The sequence below is a fragment of the Eulemur rufifrons genome, chromosome 20 (assembly GCF_041146395.1).
Source record: "Eulemur rufifrons isolate Redbay chromosome 20, OSU_ERuf_1, whole genome shotgun sequence".
NCBI lineage: Eukaryota > Metazoa > Chordata > Mammalia > Primates > Lemuridae > Eulemur > Eulemur rufifrons.
In genome coordinates, this window is record NC_091002.1 from 48,708,325 (window position 1) to 48,735,331 (window position 27,007).

The window sequence follows — 27,007 nt, forward strand, 5'->3', positions numbered from 1 at the left end:
CAGGGAGGTTCAGAGTGACTTGGAGGTCAGCATTGTCAGTTTCTCTAGGCCCCATTAGATGTCCTGATCCCAAACTGCAGGATCCCATTTTTTCCTGATTAATGCCCAAATTTTCACATAAGAAAATTGGCAAGACTGTGAATTCAACTGCCATTTTAATCCAGCAATTTGCACCGTTAAATTCGATGTTTGATTTTCAGCAACGTCAACCCTGTGGCTACAGAAATGAGACATTCTTTTCGGGCTGTCAGGGAAGCTGTCTGATTCGAGGTGGGAGTTAACAGACCTGAGCGATACTCTCAAGTAACTGCTCAAGGACACTAACAAAAGGATGCACGTTGCTCCACATCCCTTACAGCCGTCATTACTGCCATACGGCAGGAGCAGAAGTCACTTGAGCTCCCCAGGTGTGTGCTCTAATGGGTACTTCATCACCATCAGCCACAGGTGATAGCTTGATTAATTGTGATGCTGCCACATGTCTTGGGTTACAAGAGTCATATTTCTCATGGACAAGGGGCTTGGTGTTGTGCTCAAGTCCAAGGGCGTGACCAAAGCAATCACCACACCCCATCATTAGGGATCTATCTCTTGGTACTCCCAGGACCAATTCCGTAGTCGTCTGTATCTGATCAGGAGATGGAAACCACTCAGTGGGCTATACTGGGAAAGTTTAGTGTAAGTGTGATTAACTGCTAAAAAAGAGTAACTATAAGGTATAAGGAACGCTATATGGCACCATAGGATTGAGGGAGAGTGCTCAGGGAAGGAAGAACCTGGAAGGCGTTCAGATCTCATTGGAGAAGCTGTGATTTTGACCACCGGATGGCAGAGAACTTGGCAGATTTAGCTAGACTTGAGCTCGTCTGGAGTTGCCAGGCAAATAATTGGCAACCCTCTGAGTGCAGCTGGAAGGCAGAGCACCAACAAGTAGTGATGTGGGTGTGCACTTGGGGGTCTGGGCACCAGTGGGAGCAGAGGGCTCCAGAGCTCACGGGGTGCATGGAGGAATCGGGGCTTGTAGAAGGAGCGCTGCTCCGTGTGGACTCACGGCCATGGGAGGCTGTGTGCTCCTGCGCATGGCCTCCATCTTGCTGTATGCAAGGATGCAGGTAGATTATCACCAGTCCGAGGCTGTAGGCTGCAGAGAGATCACATTTGCGGGCTGTGGTTCAGGCAGGCTCCATCATGTGCTCAGGCCACTCACATGCTCTTTCTGGGTATGATATATAAATGTAACCTATGGCAATCTACTGCCATTGTTATTTTATCCGATGGAGTACCTCCCTTTAGACACCTACATTTGTAATTGTCTTAAATATTTCTTCTATATACATTTTGAACCTCATCAGTGTTACAATTTTTATTTCAACCACCAAACATAATTAAGAAAACTGAAAAGGAAAAATTGTTTTTACTCATAGTTTTACTCTCTCCGTTGTTCTTTTTCCTTCCTGATGTTCCAAGTTTCACTTTTTTTTAAATTTCCTTTCTGTTTTGAGAGCTTCCTTAGCCATTCCTTGAGGGTGAGCCTGCTGGTGACAAATTCTCTTTGGTTTCATGGATTGGAGAATGTCTTGGTTTCCCCTTTGTTCCAGAAGGAAAGTTTCACTGGGTATAGAATTTGGAGTTGTCATTTCTTTTATTTCAGCGCTCGGGAGATGGTGTGCCCTTTTCTGCTGGCCTCCAAGTTTCTGATGAGAAACTTGCCGTCACAACAGTTGTTTCTCCCCTGTACTTAAGGTGTTATGTGTTTCTCTCTCACTGCTTTCAATATTCTTTTTAATCTTTAGAGCTCAGAGGTTTGACTAGGATGTGTTTTGGTGTGGATTTCTTTGGGTTTATCCTGGTTAGGGATTGCCCAGCCTCCTGAATCTGTAGGTTTACGTCTTTTGCCAAAGTGAAGCTTCCAGCCATGATTTCTTTGAGCACGTCTCAAGCCCATCCTCTTTCTTCCTCCTTCCATGCTAGAGCTTTGGTTAGGCCCATAGGTACCTGAGGCTCTGTTTGTTTTGTTCCAGCCTGTTTCTCTCGTTGTTCAGAGTGGGTACTTTCTCTTGTCCTGTCCTCAAGGGCACTGATTCTTTCTCCCGTCTTCTCTGTTTTTCTGTTAAGCACATCCACTGAGTTTTTAAAATGCTGGTTACATAATAGTATTTTTCATTTCTAAAATTTCCATTTGGTTTTTTTTTTCTCTTATATCTCTTTGCTGAGACTCTCTGTTTTTCATTTGTTGTAAGCATATTTATAAGTGTTTCTGGAAACATCTTTATGATGGCAGCTTTACATTCACCAGGTCGTTCCAACATCCCTATGGACTGTCTTTTTTTTTATTCAGTGTGAGGTCTTCTTGGTTCTTGGTATGACAAGGTTTTTTTTTATTGAAACTGGGACATTTTGGGTATGATGCTATGAGAGTTTGGATTTACCAAACCTTCTGTTTGGGCCAGCTTCCTTCGCTGCTGCTCTGGCGGAGCAGGGGTGGGTAGAGGTCCAGGTGCCTCACTCGGACTCTGTGGACATGGAGGGGGCCGGTCCTCGTTACTGCCCAGGGCAGACGGTAGTTTGGGCTCCTCATTAGGCACTGCCCTGTCTGGGAGAGACCAGGACGCCTTGTTGTTATTTTCCACGTGGCCTCTCTGACACCAACCCAGAAGAGTCGGGTGCGGGGGTTGGGGGTTGGGGGACGGATGAACAAATTGCAGCACACCCAGGCTGTGGAGTGCGACTCGGCATACAGAAGAGCGGACCGGTGCGGTGCACGGCAGCTGGGACGGCTCTCCAAGGCATTGTCCAAGCAAAAGAAGCTGGATGGAAAAACTATATACAATTCCATTCATATGACATTCTGGAAAAGGCAGACCTGTAGGGACCGAAGACAGATCTGTGTTTGCCAAGAGCTGGAGGTAGAGGCAGGGGCTGACCACAGAGGGGATGGGATGACTTTGGGGTAATGGTCTTCTTCCCTGTCTTGATTGTGTTGACACAACTGTGTCTGCTTGTCAAAATTCGTAGAACTATATAATAAAAAGGGCAAATGTTACTGCATGCCAATTGTACCTTAATTTAAAAAAAAAAAAATCTCTCAGCAGGATGGCACTGCTGAGAGATGAAGAAATTTGAGAAGCGTGATCTCCCCTCAGTCTGCAGCCATAGTATCACCTTGGGTACCAATTGGCACACCTTTTATGAGCACACCTTTATGAGTACAGGCCACCTGTAACATGTGTTTGTACGTTGCATTTAGTATGCGCACTGCGTCTGTTTCCAGAGTGCCTGTCCATACTTCACAGTTCCGAAGTGGGCAGTTCAATGTGTAGGGGTTAACTCCTGAGACTCTGAATCACGTCAGTATCCGGGATTCTTTTTCCTACCCTTTCTTTGAATTCAGCATTGCATCTGTTTGCTATTTTCTTGGCTAATTATTGTAATTATATAAAACAATAACCATCACCAGTACAATATTCTGAATTACATTATTTCACATCATAAACAAATCTGTTTATAGCCTGCCAGGCAATTATGAATTGTGCTGCTATGTAGCATTTTATTTTATCTTCTAAGCTGCAAAGAATCATGATAAACCTCCCACGCGGTCAGGCCTTGGGATACATGGTAGCTGGCAAAGGTCACCTTCTGGGTGAAGGAAGGAGGGTCGTCCTGGGTGACTGATCTCACCTTTGTGTTGGTTCTGTCTTCCACCCAGCAAAAGAGCATTAAGCTTTGCTTTCTCCATTTGCCATAGAGGATGGTAACAGTAACAACAGCAATAAAGACAGGCCTCTTACTTGTCGTTTCACTAAGCATGGTGCCTCCGGGAGCTGTAATTGCAGGTCATTTTGTATCTAGACCTGATTCTTTCCATTTTGCAGATGAGGAAACAAAGGCCCAGGGAAATAAAATACTTGCCTGGAAACAATCACAAAATATTATTGAGCAGGTTAATACCCATAAGCACTGTGCATCTATATTTAGTGTATCCTGCCTCAAGTATGCCAGGCACATTTCCACCTCAGGGCCTTTGCACCAGCTACTGCATTTTTATTGGCCTTTGCATTACCTGGCATGCTTACTACCCCAGATACGGAATAGCTCTGTCTGTTACTAGGTTCCTGTGTTTGTTCACACATCACCTTCTTGGCGGGGCACACCTGGCTCGTGCTACTTAAACTCACAACCCTCCCTCCCTGCCTGGCCCCTCCTCGCATACCTCTGCCATACTCCCTCTGCTCCCTCACTCTGCTATATGTTTCCATAATACTTATTTTTCAATACATTTTACAATTTATTTTTAAAAACTACTTCTTGTCTGTCTCCCTAACTAGACTGTAAGTTCCGTAATATCAGCTCTTTTATTTACTGGTGTGCTGTTGTTAAACTTGGCACTTGTCTAGGAGGCTGAATCAGAAGAATAAGGACAAGTGTTTGGGGGATGCAGAAAGAGTTTCCTTTGCAAAGGAGGAAAAATGGTAGACCTTCTCATCTCAAAATCCAAATTTCCTGTACACAGGCAAAAGTACAGAGCTTTGAAAAGGAGGGTTCTCAGCTTCAGGCAGTCACTGTGGCTGAGTATTCTAATCGGTCCCCTCTCTGCCAAAGACAAAGCCTGTGAACTCTGCCAGCCGCCCACCTTGGGGGCTGGCACCATCTGGGAGTTTTAACAAAAGACTTAACCTGCCTCAGGGACGCAGGCCAGACTGCAGTTCCCACAAAAAGTGGGGGAAGTTTTCCTTTTTTTTTTTCAGCCCATTCCCTGTTACATATTCCCCACTCCAGATTTTATGCTTCCATATCTATGGGAGGAGGGGAGACTACTCTGTCACACTGTAGCCCCTAGTTTGCCCTGGACTTGCCTGGATTTAAAACTGAAAGTCCTACATTCTGGGAACCCACTCAGTCCCAGACAAAACGGGACCCTGTTACCTTCAACACATAAAACAGAAACCTGGCACATAGTAGGTGCTCAACAAATATTGGAATAGGTGGAAACTAAACTAGAATAGTAGTTTTGGTTTTGTGATAGTCCTGTACTCCATGTAATGTCATCCTGAAGAGTGCTAATTCATTCTGCCATTTTTGTTTAGAACATTTTATTAAATCAAACCTACTATTTGTTAATGTGAATGCCCTGAGCACTATTTCACAACTCTCTGCTGGTGTGCGCTAAGCCAGGAACTTAGAGAACTCGGCCAGCAAGAGCTCTGCTGTGCCACCGGCATCACGTGACCTCTCTTTCTCTTTATTTTCAGTCCAGCAAACAGTTTTGACCTAAAATAAGTGTCAAAAAGTTTGCAAGTGCTTGAGCTGAATTGACCCAAGAAACAAAGGAAGATAATTTTCCTGTATGTTAAAGTGCAAATCTGTGGATTGTCCAGGCTTTTTAAAGAAAGGGGTGACAAAACAGAGGGTAAAGACCAGCAGACACAGAGGCCATCGCTGACAACCAGGAGGCTGGAAGGGTGAGCAGTGGTCAAGAAGGGAAGCAGAAGACACTGTTCTGTGGTGTGCCAAGGCCTGGGGGATATCTGAAGACCACAGATGGTACAATGCCATGTTTAGAGGGATGAATTGGTCATTACTCTTTTCCATGCTGATGTAATCCTCCGTTCCAGCTGTGCACCCTGGGAAAATAGGGTGTCAGCGAAGTCATAGTCCTAAGGGGCATGGGTCAGGCAAACATCACAACGGCTCAAAATTGCCCTTAAGATTCTTGAGGAGGGCAACATGCTGAAGTCATCCTGTTAGGCTGGTTCTTGCTGTCCAGCAAACACCCCTGAAAGATAGTGGCTTAGAATGACAACTGCTTATGTAGCTCACGAATCCACGGGTCAGCATTTTAGGCTGGGCTCAGTTGGCTGGTTCTTCTGGTCTTCCTCACGCGTTTGTGGTCAGCTGCCAGGTGTGCTGAGCACTGCCTGCCAGGAGGGCCTCCCCAGGGATGCTCGGCTCAGCCCTACGGGTTTCCTGTCCTCTGACGGGCTAGCTTGGCCCGTTTTCATGGCTGAGGCAGAGCAGAAGCATGCATGTGTCTTGAGACCTAGGCACACCAACACTAATGCTGCACTGCATTACCCAGAGTTGAGGAGTGGGGAGAAAGTCTCCAGACCCTGATGGGGGGAGCAGCAAAGTCCCCTTGCAAAGGCCATGGAAACAGGAGGTTTGCGGGACTGAGGCTGTTAGCAATCTGCTCGTGGTACTTCTCAGCACCTCCGATTCAGCCAGTTTTTCCTTTGGTGTTGAAATTTGTCTTATTTCCTTGTATAATCAACAGAGGCAGTCAGGAGCTTGTACTCTTGGCACACATTGTACCACAAATACTGCAAACACTCGAATCGTGCTCAACAGTGAGGAGCTGGAGGCCTGAGGGCCACGTGGGGCTGAGCCTCCTGTAGGGAGCTGGGGTTCCATGTCTTCTCCTCTTACGTGGGCGATTCCTTATCGGGTTGACACTGGAGGCATTTCCAAGTGACGGAAATTGTTATTTCTTTTTTGTCCAACCTGTGAGCTTGAATTCGAGTGAATTAAATTTGCATGTCAAGGGACTCCACCGTATAAACCTTTGGGAGTTTCTGAGAAATCACACACTAGAACAGCATGGCTTGGCTCAAGTTAAGTGAGGAACTTCTTCAGACTGGAGTCTCAAAAAGTCTTCCCTGCCTCTCAGATACAACAACTTGGGAAGCGAGAGCTGCAAACATCCTCCGCTGCTTTTACCTGGCCGCTGCTTGTGGCTGATTTCTTCTCTTATTTTCTTTGGTAGGGGGAAGGGCGGGGGCTCACTGGACAGGTCCTGGACTGAGCTCTAGACTCATGAGACCTCCCTGACCCTCCCGTGGAGCTAAGACAGGCCATTTCTTCATAGTCTCATCCAAGGCTGCACTTCATTTATTCAACAAACATTTGTTTAGCACCTATGGTGTGCCAGGCCGTGTGCGGGACATTGGGCCACCCTGGGTCAGTGATTGGTGTTATACAATCATTCAGTGGAATGATTCAGAAAGAGTCTCATGGCTTGAAAAAACTTAATTCACTCTACGACTTGGATGTACTGAAAGAAAACATTCCTGTACTTTGCCTGCAGCCGATCAGATCTTCTCCAAGAATCTGGTTAGTGGGAGGGGGAGACAAGAAGCAAACATGGATTTATTGATTTTACTGGTCTTTTCCTTTGGGCCAGGCATGTTCACAATTCATTTTAGTCTCACATGACCCAATGGGGAGGTGTTACTGTTTTTCCGTTTTACAAACAAGAGAACTGAGTGTCAGGGAGGTCAGCTACCTGTGCCGCCAACCTGCAAGGCTTATGCAGATGAACGTGTCAGGCTCATCGGGGTGACACTGATTGGCTGGGGAAAAAGAAAAAGACAAAATTATATTAATAATTTTCAGCAGATTCCTCCCGTCTTGCACTTTTGCTGTGATAAGGGCTTATAGACAGTATCTGTTTAATCCTCGTTTGTCTCCGTTCTATAAGCAAAAACCCTGAAGTTAAAAAGCCTTGCTGAGCCACACAGTGGGTAAGTGGCAAAACGGGAACTCGAACCTGGGCTTTTCCTTCTTCAGCGGAGGCCCCTGATGGCCGACCAGAGCCGGCAGCTCATCTGTCTGGCCACAGCCAACCTGGCACCGGGCTTTTCCCTCCAAACATCTGCAAAGTGTTGACCAACCACAGGGAAACCACGTAATTTGTGTATGAAAATTAGGCAATTGCAGGAGACACATTTCTGCTTCAACTTGCCCAAGCTTTTTGCACGTCGTGTCTTTGTAAACTCTCTTCTGGCATGCTCAGTTATCTTAATTTGCTTCAGCAAAATATATTTTGTCACCAAATGGAATTAATTTGGGTGAAGTTGTAGTGAGAACTGATATGTCATTGGGCCTGACAGGTTATGGGGCGGCCTTGGGGATGGGCACCGGATTTCAGGGAGGTGGTGCTCCTAACCAGGCATTCCCACTCTGGTAGGTTCTTCTAGACCCTTCTAGGATCTGGTAAAAGTTAAGAAGCAATTCACTCATGTGCATAATGTGGTTATCATTTCACTTTGAGCCCTGGCAGGCTTGTACACACACTCGAGGGGGCATCGAGGCGAGTTTAAGGAGGGGCTATTCACAAAGCGTGGTCTGGTTATTCGGTGTCAAGGCACCCCAGGGCTGACCCAATGGGCTGGGGAGGAACCATGATTAGGATTCAAGAGCGCCACCTGGCAAAAGCATAGCCTTCAGTAGAGGGACAGAGGCTACCTCTAGCCACCCTTTTCCTCCTGCCTCTCACTGGCCAGTAGCTCTCCTTAGACAAACCTAGCGGGACCCCAGGACCAGCCTTGTGGGTGCAGGATCGAGCCCAAGGGTCTGTCAGGTCAAGATCTTAACTTAGAAGGATGTTCTCCAAAGAATGGGACCAAACCACTCAGGTGTGCAGGATGGTGTACAGAGGCCCACAGATACACATTTTAAAAATTTAACAGTTATATATTTATGTTAATGGTTCTTAGGGGAAAATGATCTCCCCTTTTCGGTGATGATTTAGTACCTTCCCCTCTTTTCCCAGTTATTACAAGCATTTATTTCTTTTGGCTTCCCCGCCCCCCACAGGCAAAACATGACATCGAGGTACATACCTTGCATTTCTTTGCCTGTGAGGATAAACACCTTTTCGCATGTCTCTTTCTTGTTATAAATTGTTTGGATTCAAAAAATTTTTGAAGTGAACAGGTTTTTTAGAGCAGTTCAAGGTTTGTGGGAAAATGAGGAGAAAGTATAGAGGGTTCCCCCTTAATTTAATCCCCCTAACCCTGCTGTCTCCCTAATTAGTGACATCTTGCTTTCCTAGTGTGGCGGATGCGTGACACTTAACGGGCCATACCGAGACATTATTAACAACTAAAGTCATAGTTTACATGACGGTTCACTCTTCGTGTTGTACATTCTGCGGGACTTCGCAAGTCCATAGGGACAAGTACCCAGCGTGACAGGATCATGAAAATCCCCCATGCTCAGCCTGCCCATCCCTCCCTCCCCGACCCTGGCAACCACTCCATAGTTTTGCGTTTTCCGGAACGTCACACTGTTACGATCACACAACACGGAGTCTTTTCAGACTGGCTTCTTTCACTTAGCAGCATGCATCTAAAGCTCCTCCGTGTCTTTTTGTGGCTTGATAGCTCGTTTCTTTTTATTGCTGAATAATACTCCATTGTCTGGATGTGCCAGCGTTTGTTTACTGAAGGACATCTTGATTGTGTCCAAGTTTTCACAATTATGAACAAAGCTGCTATAAACATCCACATGTGGGGTTTTGTGTGATTATAAGTTTTCAACTCATTGAGTAATGATAGAATTGCCTCTACCCCCCTTTTTTTACTTTTTAAAAATTGTGGTAAAATACATATAAAACTTACCATTCTAGCCATCTTAAGTGTGTGGTTCAGTGGCATTAAGTACATTCACATTGTTGTGCATCCTTTTAAAGAACAGTATTCCAGCAACAGGCCCCGGGTGTGCAGGGGTGGGAGGGAGGGGTGGCCTGTGCTGGTATTCCAGCAACAGGTCCCACGTGCAGTGCAGGGGGTGATGGGTGGACTGAAGTTTGGAAACTTGTAACTCAAAAGCTGTCTCAGCACCCAAGTTCGTTTTGAAAATTTTAATCTGTTTAAAGAAGTTAGTACGTTTGTCTACAGCCTTCTCTTTCAGGGCCCTGAAGGTGAATTTTTAAAACCTACTTGCGCCCAGGCTCTTTCTAGGTTGTTTTTGAGAAGGCGGGCTTGGGATGTAGTCACTTCTTTCCTTCAAGTTTCTCCCACTTCTCTGCTCACTAGTCTTCCAAAAAGCTGCACATTTTTGCCAAAGAATGTTGCTGGTTTGGAGGAAGTTGTGGGGCGAGGGAGCTGCACCCACAGCAGAACGAAGGAAACAAGGAACCCACCAGGTTCTCAACATGGAATGTCTCGGCCGACAACAGGGCGAACCCTTGGCATGAGTCTGGGTGACAAGGTGGTCATCCCAGACCCTTCCCAGACACATTTGGAGAGGAGGGCCTTCCAGCAAGCTGCCTTCCAACCCCCACTTTCCCCGTCTGTCCAGTGGGGACACTAGACTTGCCACCTCCTTGATTCAGAGTAAGTAGAATTAGCTGCGGCCCTTTGAGGTTTTCCTGAGAAAAGTGCCGTCTCCCTGGAGGAAGGTGTTAGCTAGTTATCTTGCCGGCAGGGATCAGCTGTTACTAAAAGGCGTCAGTTTTGCTGTGATCACAGAACAGGCTGCTGAGAGAGCAAAATCATAATTGTGGCAGGTGTGCCTGAAATGTAGTGCTCTTTTTCTGTAGTTTCTATTGTGAAGCCGCATGCCCCTACCGGATGGTGGTAGTTCTGGGCTTCTATTGTTTTCCTGTGAGGTTGGGCTCATGTGTGTTGGGGGCATGCGGCGCTGGGCCCTCAGCTCTCTGAGCAGGTCCTGCCGAGACACCCCTCATGTGGCATCTCTGAAATTCATCTCAGGGCACGAGATCTCTGCAAGCTGCCTCCATCCCTCCTGCCAGACACAGGCTTTGGGCTGTGATGCTCTGTGTCCCGGCACCGTGGGGAATGGAGTCCCAGGTCTCCTCTGCACGCAGCTCCCCACTGGGGCGGAGCTGGAGGGACTCGGTCTCCCCTTCCTCCTGATGTTCTTCCCTTCCCCTCCCACCCCACCGGAGACTATTATGACCTGAGGATTAGGAAACCTGGCTCATACTCGTCTGATTTCCTTAGGGTTTAGGCTTTTGGAATTCAAAAGTCTTCACTCTGTTTCTGCCGCAGGAGCTCCGACGGGCGCTCCGCCCACCCACCCCCTTCACTCAGCATTTCAGGGCCAACTGTGGGCAGCGTTTCTGTGCCTGATGGCTTCCTGCGGCCACCAGAGCCTGCTCCGCCCAGTCCCACACTCGGAAGTGCCGGAATATCAGGGCTCCCCAGAGGCAGCCCCCATAGCACGGCAGCCCTCGTGGCCCTCAGGTGGGATGGCCCTGGGGTGGGTGTCCCACGCCATCTCTTGGCGTCCCCCAGTGGCATTAAGCTCCAGTCGCCACAGTGGGGACTCACTGGACAGAACACACTGTGTGACTTCCACCACGCTGGCTCTCCCACTGCCCCACGGGTGTTTCCTGGATCGCCTCCCAGAGAAAATCCCTCTTCTGCATCGGGAAGCCAGCCCGAGGCGGCATCCTCTCACTAGAGGTGATGAACCAGACGCCAAGCTGACTGAGCGGGGAGGAGACAAGGGGTAGGAGGAAATAGGGTGGGGGAGGAACCATTAGTTAAAAGTTCAAAATATTATGGCGTAGCACTGAAAACTCAAATAAATCGAGCACTCCTTCTGTGCCTGGCACAGCACTTGGCGTTTTCGCATAAATTATTTCGTCTGAACTTCTTGGTAGCTCTGCCTTAATGACATTGTTCTTCGAGCCCAGGAAATCGAGTTTCAGGTCTACTCACTGGGGAGATGGAGAGGCAGAGACAGGAACTCAGGGCTTTCTGTCCCCTTGGGAAGGTTCTGGAAATTCCTCAGCTAGTGGAAAGGATGCGGTGTCTTGGGGTAATCCTTTACCTTCCGTTCCTACCAGCTCTTATGAATGATAGTAGCCACCTACGAGTCTCTAAAGACTTCTGTCTTTAGATATTTCCTTAAAAAATTATAAGGTCTCGGATGTTTTTGAAGTGAGGGGCTCTTGCTGGTGGCACGGTGCTGGGAGGTCCATACTGATATCAGAGGGACAGAGAGTGGGTGAGGTGGTCTCTGCCCTCCTTTCTGCCCAGTGGTGTGCCAGCAGATGTGGAAACCAGATTTCAGGATAAAAAAGAAAAGACCGACGTGTAGCCTTCGCCAGTTCCTGTGGTGCCAATGCTCCCACTGTGGCCAGTTCAAGCTGTGAACAGGAGGTTCCTGACCCTGCAGCTGGGACAAGGTGGAGAGGTGAAGTTCTGCACTGTGTAGCGTTCCCACCCCACCGATGGAAGCAACACAGACAGTCTCAAGAGCGTTGAGGACGGGACAGTGTCATAGAATAATCCTTAAGTGGTAGCTGTCATGGACTGGATGTTTGTGTCCCCCCAACATTCGTATGTTGAAATCCTCACTCCCAGTGTGATGGGATTAGAGGTGGGAGGTGATGAGGTCATGAGGTGGAGCCTCATGAATGGGATTAGCGCCTGGACAAGAGAAGACGCCGCCCCTGAGCTAGGAAGCCGGTCCTCACCAGACCCCGACTCTGCGGGTGGCTGGATCTCGGATCTCCAGTCTCCAGAACTGTGAGAAATAAATGTTTGTTGTTTAGCCACCCAGTCTAGGATATTTTTGTCATAGCAGCCCAAAGTACTTTTTAAAAGAAATTGAGTAACTTTGCTCAATAAAGTCAGTACTTTTTTTAAAAAATTGAGATAGTGCCCATTTTAAACTGAGGTAGAATTTCACATAACATTAAATTTACCATTTTAACTAAAGTGTACAATTCAGTGGCATTTAGTACATTCATAGTTTTGTGCAGCCACCACCTATAGCTGGTTCCCAAACATTTCCATCACCCCAAGAGGAACCCCTGCGCCCAAAGAGTCACTGCTCATTCTCCCCCACCCTCTGGGCACCGCTAGGATTTGTTTTCTGTTTCTAGGAATTTTCTTATTTCAGGGTTTTCATACAAACGGAATCATATAAGCTGTGACCTTTTGTGTCTGCTTCCTTCACTCAGCATAACCTTTTCAAGGCTCATCTCTGCTGTAGCATGTGTCAATACTTCGTTCCTTTTTATGGCTGAATGATATTTGATTGTATGGTTATATCGCCTTTTGTTTATCCACTCATCAGCTGATGAACATTTGTGTCATTTCTATCATTTGGCTATTTGGAATAGAGCTAGTATGAACATTCATGTACATGTTTTTGTTTTAATACCTGTTTTGAATTATTTTGGGAATATACCTAGCAGTAGAATTACTGGGTCATATGGTAATTCTATGTTTAACTTTTTGAGGTACTGCCGAACTGTTTTCCAAAGTGGCTACATCATTTTATATTCCCATGTGCAGTGCTTAAGGGTTCTAAATTCTCCACATCCTCACCAACACTTGTTATTTGCAGTTTATTTTTATGATTGCTACAGCCATGCTACTTGGTCATGTCTCACTGTGGTTTTGCTTTACATTTTCCCAAAGACTAACGGTATGGAGCATTTTTTTACCTGCATTTGTATATCTTCTGTGGAGAAATGTCCATTCAAGTCCTTTGCTCATTTTTAAATTGGGTTGTCTTTTTGTTGTTGCATTGTAAGAGTTCTTTATATATTCTGGATATATCAAATATATAATTTGCAAATATTGCCTCCTGTTCTGTGGATTGTGCCCTTTGATGCACCAAAGTTTTTAATTTTGAAGTCAAATTTCTCCATTTTTTCTTTTGCTGTTTATGCTTTTGGTGTCATATCTTTAAAACCTTTTACTAAATCCTAAGTTATGAAGATTTAATCCATGTCCTCTTCTAAGAGATTTATAGTTTTAGCTTTTACATTTACATTTGTGGTCAATTTTGAATTAACTTTTATATATGGTGTGACGTAGGGGTCCAACTTCATTCTTCTGCATGTAGATAATCCGGGTGTAGTATCTTTGTTTTTAATATAATTTATTTAATTGTAAGTTTATATAGTTTAACTTTTAATTATGACTGTGTTTAACAATTGGCTTGCAAAATTCTTGAAAATTTAATAACCAGCACTCTCGAGCCAGTGGGATTGGTCTGAACTGGCTCTGGCAGGCTGTGACTTTTTCCACACCCTACTTAGACAACCTTGCTGCTAAAGGCAGGAATGTAGATTTTTTTCCTCAGGGAGCTGAGCTGGGAATGGGTGAAGTGTGCTTATGGAGCTCCTGGAGACCCCTGATCCTCTAGCCATGGGCCTGCCCAAAATTTCCCCATTGCACCTGGCTTTTCCTTTGTGATTTGGTTAGGCCTCTCCTGCTCCTTTCCCTAGTATTTGCCCTGCTACTCTTCCTGGTTTAGAGGGAACCAATTTGGTTTCAATCGGATCTAGAGAAGCTTTGGAGGCCCCACCTTTGAGTGGAGACCTAATCCTTGACCCGAGACCGAGGAATTGTTCCTTTCGCTGGTGGTATCATCAGTCCAAATACGGGGTGACCAATTACATTTGAATTTTAGATAAGCAATGCACAATATTTTAGTATAAGCACGACTCATACATGATTTGGGACATACTTATACTTAAAAGTAATTTTCACAAAATATTTGGGACATACTCATACTAAAGAATTTTGCATTATCTGAAATTCAAATTGAATTGGGAGTCCTGGAATTTTGTTTGCTAAATCTGGCAAGCCCCCCTTAGGGTCAGTTTCTTCCTCATTGCCCTCCTCCTGTAGCACAGACTCAGAGCCCCAAAGTGAGCTGGGCCTGACTCCTGTCCGTTTCACAGATCTGGAAACTGGGTCTCAGATAAGGAAAGGGACTTGCATGGAATCGCTGTGGACTTTGAGGACCTAGACAAGCTGCATGACTTTTCTTTTTCATGAAGTCAGCACATTTTCTGAGTGACTTCTTTGCATGGGGCACTGTGCCAGTGTGAGGGCATAAGGGTGACAAACCTGCTGTGGATCTGTATAGAGGACAGGAATCAGGCGTCCCCTTGGTCATGTTAAATGACAGATAGGATTCAGACAGACCTGGGTCCGAATCCCACTTTGCCACTTATCAGCTGTGTGACAAGTCACTTCTGCTCTCTGAGCCTCAGTTTCCCCTTCTCTAACTTGGGATAAGAATACTTTTCCTGGGGGATTGTGGTCAGGCTTCAGTGGGGTGGTGACATGCCCTCGGTGGGTAGGGAAGACTTTATCTATGACGAGAGAAGAGTGGTACCCACAGTAAAATTTGGTTGTTGCCTACAGGTTTCCCAGCATCCTGGACTGCCCAGATGGTGTGGAATGGAGGTTCCAGAACCCACCTGCCCTGCCCCTCCTGCCAGGGACCAACCAGCTCCCACTCCTGGCCCCCCAGGGGCCCCAGGTGGCCAGGCATCGCCTCGCCTGGCCCTGGGCCCTGTCATCCTGCCTCCAGAGCAAGGCCTGGCCCCCACCGTGTTCCTGAAGGCCCTACCCATCCCACTATACCACACCGTGCCTCCTGGGGGCCTCCAGCCGCGGGCCCCCCTCGTGACCGGCAGCCTGGATGGAGGCAGCATGCCCTTCATCCTTAGCCCCCTGCTGCAGCCTGAGGGGCCTGGCCCTACCCAGGTGGGGAAGCCAGCGGCCCCAACGCTGACCGTGAACATCGTGGGCACTCTGCCTGTCCTGTCACCGGGCTTGGGGCCCACGCTGGGCAGCCCAGGCAAGGTGCGGAATGCCGGCAAGCACCTGTGTCCGCACTGTGGCCGGGACTGCCTAAAGCCCAGCGTCTTGGAGAAGCACATCCGGTCGCACACGGGCGAGAGGCCGTTCCCGTGTGCCACCTGCGGCATCGCCTTTAAGACCCAGAGTAACCTGTACAAGCACAGGCGAACCCAGACACACCTCAACAACTCCCGGCTGTCCTCAGAGTCCGAGGCGGGTGGGGGCAGCCTTTTGGAGGAGGGGGACAAGGCCGGAGAGCCCTCCAGAGCAGACCGCAGCGGGGAAAGCAGAAGCCACAGGCTGGGTGAGGACGCGTCTGAGGGACCTCTTTCTCCAGGCGCCCACATGTCCCTTGTTGCCAAGAACGTAGGTACGAAGACGGACGCTGTTCCCTGCCAAGGGTCCACATCTGCCAACAGAGAGGGTGCTGGGGACCCTGCCCACACGGCGTCCCCCGGGCCCCCGCCGGCCGGCTCGCAGCCCTGGCGGAAGCTGCTGGAACAGAGGTCCCCGCCGGCCGGCAAGCCGAGCACGCTGCAGCGGCAGCAGGCCACGTCGGAGAAGCCCTGGGACGCCAAGGCATCCGAGGGCCGGCTGCGGAAGTGCGAGAGCACCGACTCCGGCTACCTGTCCCGCTCGGACAGCGCGGAGCAGCCGCTGGCGCCCCCCAGCCCCCTACACAGCCTGTCGGAGCACAGCGCGGAGTCCGAGGGCGAGGCGGGCCCGGGGCCGGGGCCGGGGGGCGCGCGGGCGGCCGGCCTGGAGCTGGAGAAGAGGCGGCTGGAGGAGCGCATCGCCCGGCTCATTTCGCACAACCAGGCGGTGATGGACGATGCCCAGCTGGACACCGTGCGGCCCCGCAAGACCGGCCTGTCCAAGCAGGGCAGCATCGACCTGCCCATGCCCTACACCTACAAGGACTCCTTCCACTTCGACATCCGCGCGCCCGAGCCGGGCCGCAGGAGGGCCGCGCTCGGCCCCGCGCGCTCCACCTTGACGCCCCCGGACGCGTCGCGGCCCCTCTTCTTCCACTCCGTCCCCACCCAGCAATCCACCGTGGAGTGCGTCCCCGTCACCAGGAGCAACTCGCTGCCCTTCGTCGAGGGCTCCAGGATGTGGCGGGAGCCACTGGGCCCTCAGGACGCCTGCCCCAGGACAACACAGAAGCCCCTGAGCCCCAGGCTCAGCCCTGCCCGGCCGAGCTGCCGCTCAGGGCTAACCTGGGCTGCCGTCCCCAGCGGGCACCACCCCCGGGCCCTGGTCAGACAGGCGGCAGTGGAAGACCTGCCATGGACATCCCTTGGAGACGCCCCGGGCCATGCAGAGGACTCTGAGGGAAAGAGAACTGCCGCAGGGGAGGGGGCAGCCAGCAAGGGCAGAGCGGACAGCAAGAAATGCGGCCAGAGGAGGCTGAAGCTGTTCTCCCAGGAGAAGTGGCAAGTGTATGGGAATGAGACGTTCAAGAGACTCTACCAGAAAATGAAAGCCAGCCCCCTCAGAAACAAGAAAGCCAGGGAGGCGAGAGCGGGCAGTAGGACAGAGCCGGACCTTCCTCCCCGGGAAGAGGCAGCAGGGGCCAATGTCCCTGGGGATATCTCTGGAGGTGCCAGGCCAGAGCCTTGGGGAAGCCCTCCAGCCTCAGACGCCTCCCTGGTGACTGAGCCCCCTAAGCACCGGGAGACTGCGACCAGAGCAGGAGACTGTGACCAGCCCAGAGTGGACAGGGCTGTCCCTACATCCCCTACATTCGGTGACAGAGACACCCCCTATTTGGGCAGCAAGAGCCCTCTGTTTCCTCCAAATGGGAGGCGGGAACTGGGGCAGCAGCTGCCCCCAGCAACTGTCCCCCTTAAAGGGGGTGACGTAGAGGCTCCCAGACTGGTTTTGCCAGACTCCAAGCTGGAAGGAGACGCCCGAGGTGCTGGGGGCATGACAGCGACCTGCCCTTGGGCCCAAACCATCCTGATACGGCCCAGCGGTGGCCCTGGGGAGGACCGGCTCCACTTGGAGAGGAAGAAGCTGAAGGTGGAGGCACTGGACAGTCAGGAGCGACTGGAGCCTGTGGGGGCAGAGACTCTGGGGGGACCTGCACAGGCTGCCTCCCAGGAGCAGGACAGTGACCCCAGGGAGGCTCCAGGCAGGGAGCACGGGAGTGCCTGGCAGGCAGGCAAGCCCCTGGAGTCCTCTAGAGCCTCCTATGCTGCTGCTTCGGTTGCTCTGAAGGAAGCGGGGCTGAGGGACCAGGTACTCCCATGGCATCCTGCAGCCCTGGCCCCCGGGCATCACGCCCCGCCCGCTGCCCAGCCTCAGGCTCCCAGCATCCTCGCTGCTGCAGCAGACAATGCCTTCTTCCCCAAGTACCTGCTCAGGTTACCTCGGGCAGAGGCCCCCTCTCCACTGCCCATTCCCCAGGACTCTGGGCAAGGCCAGGGCTCTCTCTGCAGGACTGGGTGGCCCAAGGAAGAGGTATCGTTTGTTGGATCAGGCCTAGGGAGCTCCCTGTCTTGCAGCCCAGCCCTAGGGGCCCCCAGGGAGACCACCTCCTCCCCATCCACCCCTATGTGTGAGGCCCACACGGCTCAGGACAGGGAGGGTGAGACTCACGCCATCCATCACCTCTCTGTGGGCAGTACTTTCCCAAGGGCCAGGCCCTCTGGGGCTGCCCTGAGTCCCTGGGCACCCAGCTGGGAGCCGGGGGTGCCTCCTGGGAATGACCTAGAAGACCCTCCATCAGGGCCTCTGGCAGGGCTCAATCCCTGTTGTTCCCTCCAGCCCAGCTCCTTACTCACTGACCTCCCTCAGCCCCAGGTTGTGCCCCCCAGCTGGCCCAAGCTGGCCTTGTCTTCGCACTCAGGGACCCCCAGGACCTGCAGGGACCAGAGCCCATTCCCCTCGCTAAAGGCTGAGCCCCAGCTCACGTGGTGTTGCTTGAGACGCAGCCTCCCTCTACCCATGGAGCAGAAGGGGAAGGCGGTATCTGTGTACTCAGCCCTGCACTTCCCTGGTGGCGGCCTTGGGGATGAGGGTCCTGCCACCCTGCCTGTGAGCAATGGAGGAGGGACCCGGACGAGGCCTGGAGAAGGAAGACTGGCTCAGATATCCAAGGTAATGCCCAGCTTTGCCCAGGGCCCAGGGACTGACAGAGATGCTTGGCAGGCAGGAGAGAAAGTGTGAAGCCTTCCCCTGCAGCATGTGCTGGTTCCCGAGGAAGCTTGGGGCTACTACCTTTAGGGCAGGAAAGAATAAAGGGCAAAAATGCAAACCAAAGCAAAAGAAAGTCTTGGAAAAAAATAAATTTCCGAGGAAAGAATTATTGTACCCGAGACTCTGGGTGAGATATTGTTCATAACTAGACATAACATTTAACTGAGCTTCCTGGTAACAGAGGCAAAAAAGTAAAATGAAGCACTACACCATGGAGGAGAGCTCTCTGAGTAATCCAAGAGTATAAAACAGAAACTCTTATTGAGAGGTAGACTCTAGGCAAAAACAAAACAAACAAAACAAAAAACTCTTAGAAGAAGAGAGTCATTATACCAGGGGCTCTGGAGACATAATCCCTATGAGTAGACCCAAACCGACTTCAGAGGTTCCTGGGAACGGGGAGGGAAAGGGATGTGTGGGATGCCCAAGGGTCTTCTTGCTGGGCCACTAGGTGATAAGTGTGTGGTTCCATCCCAGAGTGAGTCTGCGCACTGGCTTTAGTAACAGGACTTAGTCCTGCTCTGGTGTGGCCTGGGCCAGGGTTGCCGAGAGGGGTCCTGGGGCCCCAGCTCTTATTTAACCTTATCAGCCAATGATCCGGGTGTGGGGTCCGGAGCCCTACGGGCTGCTCTGCTTTCTCTGGGTGGAGCCTGAAGGTGGGGGCAGTGCTTTCTGCATCCCCAGCGTGGCAGGTTCATCCAGAGTATGTGAGTCTGAGACGGGGGTCCCAGGTCCAGTGTAGTCCTCCTTGTGGGAGGCGGCCTGGTGGGAGGGAAAGGCAGCTGGCTCTCCTGTTTCCCAGGCCTCCCTCTGCAGACCCCGCCCAAGAGGAGTTCCAGAAGGTTTTGTCTGGGATGCTCTGCAGGTGCCTGCTGGGCACCTCTCAGGGGCTCAGGCTGTCTGTCCACACAGCACGGCTGTTCCTGGATTTCTGTAGACACTTCCTGTCTGCGGACAGATAGCCCTTCTGGGCTGTCGCCATCGTGAGGGCCTTGAGCGACATGATGCCAATGTGCCTGGTATTTTCAGCTGTCCCACCCCACAGTCCCAGGGGTGACGTCCCAGGACCCGGCATCTGAGCCAGAACGGAAGAAAGGACCGCCTCCTCGGAGGGCCAAGACGCCTCGTGGGAGCGGCAAGCAGAGAAAACTAAGGATCAACCCTAAAAGGTAGGATGTGAGGCCACCTCTGTCATTTCCACGCAGGCCCAGTGTCAGGAACTGCAAGTTGCAATTTGGCTAAACCCCCCCAAGACGGACTTAGTATGGGATTCGAAAGGCACCTCTGTGCTCCGGAGAAAGAGTTCCTGTTCCGCAGGGTCTGGAGTTTCAGATGCAAGCACTGAATCTGTTTCCCGTCAGTCTGCCCCGCATGGCCCCGCTGCCATATGTTTCTCAATGGTGCCTTTCTAAGGCCAGGAATCCAGCAAATATTTGAAATAACTGGGTCGAGAACACATCCGTCCAGTTTAAGTCCTGAAGAGAGAACGTGTTAATTATTTACAGCTTTTATTGCTTTTTTAATTATGCAAGCAATGTATGTCCTTTGCAGAAAAATTAGACAATACAGATGAGCAAAGAGAAGACAATGAAACATCCTAGTCGCCTCACCACTCAGAGAGAATCACCGTTAACATTTAAGAGTACAGCTTTGCAGAATTGTCTTTGCAACAAACGCACACATGCACGTATCCAGCAACAGCAAATGGGGGGACACGTGGATTTTAATACCACTCTTCCATGACGTCATTCTTTGATTGTCTTGCTCCTTTGCTCAAAACCCTTCAGGCTGCCTATCATGTATAAGTTAAAAAGCAGATTCTTTAACCAGCCCCCACCTCCTCCCTGCCCTCTAGAAAGTTTTTGCTCTCGTTTGCCCATAATCTCCTCCCTCCCACTCATTGTGATTTGGTGCTGCCTTCGCCCCCACCCCAGTCCCTACGCCACACTCGGAACCCAGATCACTGGCGCATCCGTCCGCCACATTCAGGCTGTCAACTTCTCCTCTTCCTGGGATGGTTGTAGACCTCCCTCCCTGCTGTCGATATTTTATCCAAAACCCAGATATCCTTCAAGAGGATATCCTTCCTAACCCTCCCCCACAGCTGTTCAGAGCTTAGTGGCTGGAGATGACCTCTCCTCTTGCGTCCCCCTGTCTGCTGGAACTACACATCCAGAAGTGACATCGCCGAGCGTTTGCTGTGTGCCAGGCACGGTACTCATTGTGTTGTTGCGTGCATTGTCTTGTCAGATCCTACAAGGACTCCGTGATGTATGGTGTTATTAGCCCCATTGTTCCCATGAGGATACTGACATAGAGAGATCAGACCACCTCCCCGAGGACCCAGATTTGAACCAACAAGTGTCACTCCCCAGCTGGGACAGGGCATTTTAGTGGCCTGGAGTTTCCTGCGGTCAGATTCGGCAGGTCTGGGGTGGGGCCCGAGACTCTGCATTTCCAGCCCACGCAGGTGATCTGCTGGCACCGGCCCATGAGCATGCTTGCAGGGGTGGAGCTTCATGCTGCCCAAACCACTTCTTGTCTTTCCCAATGTCTATCATTTTTTTGGCACATGCTTTATTTCGTGGGTCATTCTGGGCTCTTGGGACAGAAGCCCAACTCAAAGTAGCCCGATCAAAAGAAGGACCACTGCCTGTGTAACGGGCTTCCAGGCCTAAGCCATCGCCCTAACCCCGACCAGGGGGAGTGGGGAGGGACGGTCCCCCAAAGGAACGTTCAGAGGAAGGGGAATGCATGCCGTCCAGACCACAGAGGAGCTGCCTGGGGCTCTTTGAACACAGGGACATTGGCACTTGATTGTTACTCCCATGAGCATGTGGCTAACAAGGAGGAAGCACCAAATTACATCCGAGTGACAACTGTGGAGCCTGAGGATGCGGGAGAGGAAGGGCGGGCTGCCTCATGAACAGCTCTCGCCTTCCCAAGACTTTGACGAACATTCCTGTGCACGTGCTATGTGCCAGGTGCCCAGACGTGGAGGCCGTTGGGGAAAATTTCTTGGGCAAGGCCGAGGGTCCCGGACTGGAGCCCCAGCAGGCCTTGAGATGCCTCTCTGGTATGCCTTGCAAACCCACTGGCAGTTCTTGGGCCAAACATAGTCTGTGCAAGAACCTCGCTCATGAGGCCAGCATTAGGGACTCCATTCCTACACCTGCAGGGAAAGGAGTTCCTCCAACAGCCAGCCTGGCCAGCTGTTGATTTTAGCCTGTGAGATGCTGGGCAGATCAGCCAGTCAGGCCACATCTGGGTGTCTGACCTCTGACGTGAGATGGTAAATGGCTGTTTCCTTAAGCTGCTGAATTAGCGGTGCTGTGCTGTACAGCACAGGAACTAATACAGATGAATACCACCAGTATACCCATTGTACAGATTGGGAAATGAAGACCCAGAACATGGAAGTAAATCAGCTAAGGCCACGTAGCTATTTAAGGGAGAGCTGAGTTGGCCCTCAGAGAGTTATACTGAGGCTTCCATGAGGTCAGGTGTGAGAAGCGCTTCACACATGCTTGGCACATGGTAAGGACTCCCCATAAATGCTGCCTATTATTCTTGTGCTTAGAAGATGGAATCACGGATCGAGGCCAATGCACTTGTTGTCCAGATGGGAAAGTGAGACCATCTTAGGATGGGCTTGCCTAAGATCATACAGTGAAGCGAAACCTGGGCACTGGGCCTCACTCCACAAACTGCTGTGTCTGAAGCAGGTTGCCTTTGCAGCTTGGACACCAGCAGGGAAGCGAGGCCTTGGGGGCAGCAGGAATGCCCTCTGAGTTCAGCTGGGCAAGAGTGATTGTCATTGACACATAGGCTGCCAGCTGGCTCCCAGGGAGGGTCAAAGCCCTCAAAACCACTCTGGCCTGCCAGCAAAGGCCTGAATTGACAGGAACGGCTGGTCTGTCCAGGACGTGCCCTCAGGATGGGAGCGGGGCCTCCTCAAGGGAACGGAGGCCCCAGTTTACTTATCTTGAAGTGGGACCAATTCCAGTGTCTTTCTTTCAACACCTTTTACCATTTGGATAAGATTTTAAGAGTGATTTCTTGTCTATGATCTCATCAGATCCTTAAAAGGGTTCTCTGAGGTGCAGATTTTTATTATCCATCCTATAGATAAGGGAACAGTGGTTCAAAGAACTTAAATGTGTACTCGTTTTCTATGATATACTACAAATTACCATATCTTGGGATAAAACAACACCCATTTCTTATCTCAGAGCTTCTGCAGGTCAGAAGTCTGGGCATAGTTTAGGTGCATTCTCTGCTAAGGCCTCACAAGGCTGATTCCAAGGTGTCAGCTGGGCTGCACTGTTACCTGCAGGCCCAACCGATGAAGGATCTGCTCTCAAGGCCCCTCAGACTGTTGCCAGGATTCATTTCCGAGGCGTGGTATTCATGGCAGCTTACTTCTTAAAAGCTAACAATGGAGACAGTGTCTCTGGTGCCTCAAGTCTCTGACCTCAAAACCCATTTCTAAAGGGTTCACCTGATTAGGTAAGGCCCACCTAGGATAACCTACCTTTTGATTACGGACTTTAATTGCATCAGCAAAGTACCCTTACCTTTGCCATATTTTATTAGTTAGAAGGAAGTTACAGGTTCTGCCCACACTTAAGGAAAGGTGTGACCCATGGGGGTCACCCCAGGGTGTGTCTGCAACAAAGGGCTCTCCTAGGCTAACCCGGCTAGTAGAATTCGGATTCTGAGTTTCGGACTCAGTGTTTTCCATCATCAGCTCTCATCATCATACAAGAAAGTTTTTAGCAGTTGCTAAGACTTGCACTTTTAATGTCTGGGGCACATCTTTGACTGTGGAGGTGTTTTATAAGGGGATATGATACTGGATGTATAGGGAAAGGGTTCTCTTTAAAGACAAATTTCTTATTAAGCCACTGATTGGATAGCATTTGGCCTGCAAAGATTTAACAAAGGAGACTACCAGTTTGTTTGATCCACATGAAGCCTCAAATTTAATTAATTTTCTGGTGATGAAGTCGCATGGTTAGATGATAGAGCTTCTTGCAGGAATGTCTTCTCCCGTTCTCCTTCATGTCTGGCTAATCTTCAGAGACATGGAGCCGGTGCCCAATTCTGAGTGCTGGTGTTGGGAAAATACTGGGAGGTGACTCCTCATTCTAAAAGTGCTTCACAGTCACTGTTCAGGAGGCCATACATGGAACTTGTTTTTTCTCTTCAAAAGGACTGCACATATTGAAATCCATCTATTTTTCACGTGCTAATTTATAACGGAAGTCAATCATAACATAGGATTTGTTTTACAAATATTTACTTTGCAGATAACCAGACAGAAAAACTTCTATATGTTGAAGTAAGAGATCTGTTTGCCTGCCTGTCTGTGTATTGGTTTTCTGTTGCCACTATAGCAAATCACCAAACTTTGTGTGCTATTTTAAATGGCACAAATTTATTACTTTACAGTTCGGTAGGTTAGAAGTCCAGCATGGGTCTCGCTGGACTAAAATCAAAGTGCCAAGGGCTGCTTGCCTTTCTGGAGGCTGCACGGGAGAATCAGGTTCCTGCACATTTGGGCCGTGGGCAGAATTCAGTTCCTTAACTCATGGCTCCCCTCCCTCTGTATCCCAAACCAGCGAGGTTGGGTTGAGCCTTCTCACGCTGCATTTATTTATTTATTTTTTTATTTTCTTCATGCTGCCTTGTCCAAGACCTTCTCACACTTTAACTCTCTCCTTCTTCTTCCTTCTCATCTCTCTGACCCAAGCTTCTGACACTTCTTTTGTTTTTAAGGACTGATGTGATTGGATTGGGCTCAGCTGGTTAGTCCAGGGTACTGTCACCATCCTGAGGTCAGCAGCCTTAATCGCATCTTCAACCCCCCTTTTGCCATATAGGGTAATATATTCAAAGGTTCTGGGCATTCGGACATGGACATCTTTTGGGTGGGTCTTTATTCTGCCTACCACACTATCTGTCCACCCACCCACGTATGTTATGTATGTAGATACTTATCTGTTCACCCACCCACCCCGCTGTGTAGCTATCATCTAACTCTTGTGTTCTTTTCTTCTTCTTGATTCATTTTCCCATTTTCACTTCAGTTGTCTTACTGTAATATTACCTTATATATTTATAATATATAGAAACTAAAAATTAAATTAAAATGATAATTATGTGGTTTTATGCTTTTGGCACATATCTTTTCAATTCATGCTCATACCTTGACTGCGAATCAATGTTTCCATCGATAATATATAATATTGTGCTGTGTCCTTAAAGCTATGACTATAAATATTATACTGAATGTATCATTCTGCAGTTTGATTTTTAAGGTCAACATTATGTTTTTGAAGATCTCATCACGTCAGTACGTATAGGTCAGATTCATTCATCTTAACTGCTGTAGAATGTTTCATCCCATGAGTGAGAGTTTAACCTTCCCCCATATGTTTACTAATATTAGTTTTTATCAGATTCTTTAATGATGAATACAATTTATAGGATTCTGTATATATCCTAGATCTGTATATGTTCTTTGCTTGTTACATATAATTAAAATATTTTTCAAAGTATATTATGTCTTTTTAAGCCCATTATTTATAAATACCCACATAATTGCCCATATCTTGTCTTTTCATTCTTTTCTGCATGTTGTTACATCTTCCTTCTGGGATTATTTTCTTCTGCCTAAATCATGGTCATTAGAATTCCCTTTATAGGAGAGAATGCTCTCAGTTTTTATTACTCTGAAAATGTATGTATTTCATCATGGTTGTTGAAAATTATTTTTGCTGGGTAAACAATTCTGGGTTGACAGTGATTTTCTCTCAGCACGCCAGAGCTATCATCGCACCATCCTGTGGCTTGGTATTGGGGTGAGGTCAGCTATTCACCTGCTCATCTATCTTTTGAAAATCTTTTCTCTCCCGCTACCTTTAAGATCTTCTTTTGGTCTTTGGTGTTCCATAGTTTTACTCTGACGTATATAGGTGTATGTTATTTTTTATTTATTCCACTAGGAATCCATCCAGCTTTTACGATTTGTGGATTGATGTCTCTCTAGAAAATTCACAGCCATCGTTCTTCAAACATTGCCTCTATCCTTTTCTCTCTCCTCTCTTTCCGAAACACTGAAATAATGTATGTTAGACCGTCTCTGTCTTTCATTTCTAACTTTTACTTTTAATAACTTTGTTTATCCATGCTATCATCTGGATACCTTGTTCAGGTCTATCTTTAAAATTTTACTAGTTTGTTTTTTGTAATCCACTGAGGTTTTTGTAAAGCTTGATTGAAGTATAATTGAATTTTAATAAATTGCACATATTTAAAGTATACAATTTACTAAGTTTTGACCCATATATATACCTGTGAAAGCAACAATATAATCAAGATCATGAACATATCCATCACCCCCCAAGTTTGCTCATTTCCTCCGTCCTGCCCACCCTGACTCCTTTCCATCTTCAGGTAACCATTGATGTACTTTCACTATAGAAACATATATGCTTTTATTCACCTTGAATTTGGCTTTTTTTTTTTTCCTGGCAGCATTACTGTTTTGAGGTTCATTCATGTTTTTTGTGTGTATCAAGAATTCATTTTTTTTATTGCTAAATAGTATGTCATTGGGTGGATATGTCGCAATTTGTTTGTGTTCATTTGTTGGTAGACATTTGGTTTGTTTCAGTTTTGGGCTATTACAAATAAAATGACTCTAAATATCCATATGCAAGTCTTCGTATGGACATATGCTTTAAATACTTAGGAGTGAAACAGCTGGATCGTATGGTAGATGGATTAACTTAAGATGGATTAATTTATGAAGATGCTGAACTATTTTCCTAAGTGGTTATATCATTTTACATCTCCACTGGCATTGCATGAGAGTTCCAGTTTCTCTACATCCTTGCTGACACTTGGTATGGTCATCCTTTTTAGTTTTAGTCATTTTAATAGGTGTGTAGTGGTATCTCATTATAATTTGAATTTGCTTTTCCCTAATAACTGATGATATTGAGCATCTTTTTATTTGCTTATTCACCATTTCTATGTCACCTTTAATGAAGTGTCTGTTCAGATCTTTTGCCCGTTAAAAAAAAATGGGTTGTTTGTTTTCTTATTACTGAATTTTGAGAATTTTTCGTATATTCTGGTTATAAGTCCTTTCTTGGGTATGTGATTTGCAAATATTTTCTTTCAGTCTGTGGCTTGTCTTTTTATTCTCCTAACAGCATCTTTTAAAGAGCAGATGTCTTTAATTTTGATGAAATTCAATTTATCATTTTTTTCTTTTGTTGATTATGTTTTTAGTGTCATAACTAAAAAAAAATCTGTGCCTCACCACAGCTGCAAAGATTTTCTCCTAAGTTTTTCTCTAAAATTTTCTACTTTTAGGTTTTATATTTAGTTCCATAATCTATTTTCACTTAATTTTTATGTATGGT

The 27,007-nt window shown here is 48.3% G+C and overlaps 1 protein-coding gene across 1 annotated transcript in view; it reads left to right on the top strand.

Moving 5' to 3' along the window:
- Positions 1-27,007, top strand: part of ZNF831 (zinc finger protein 831) — an 83,443-nt gene that overhangs the window by 7,515 nt on the left and 48,921 nt on the right. Inside the window, exons 2-3 of the mRNA XM_069496663.1 lie at positions 14,925-18,470; positions 19,599-19,738. Coding sequence (XP_069352764.1) covers positions 14,961-18,470; positions 19,599-19,738 — 3,650 coding nt within the window. The 5' untranslated portion in view covers positions 14,925-14,960. The remainder of the gene's footprint in view (positions 1-14,924; positions 18,471-19,598; positions 19,739-27,007) is intronic.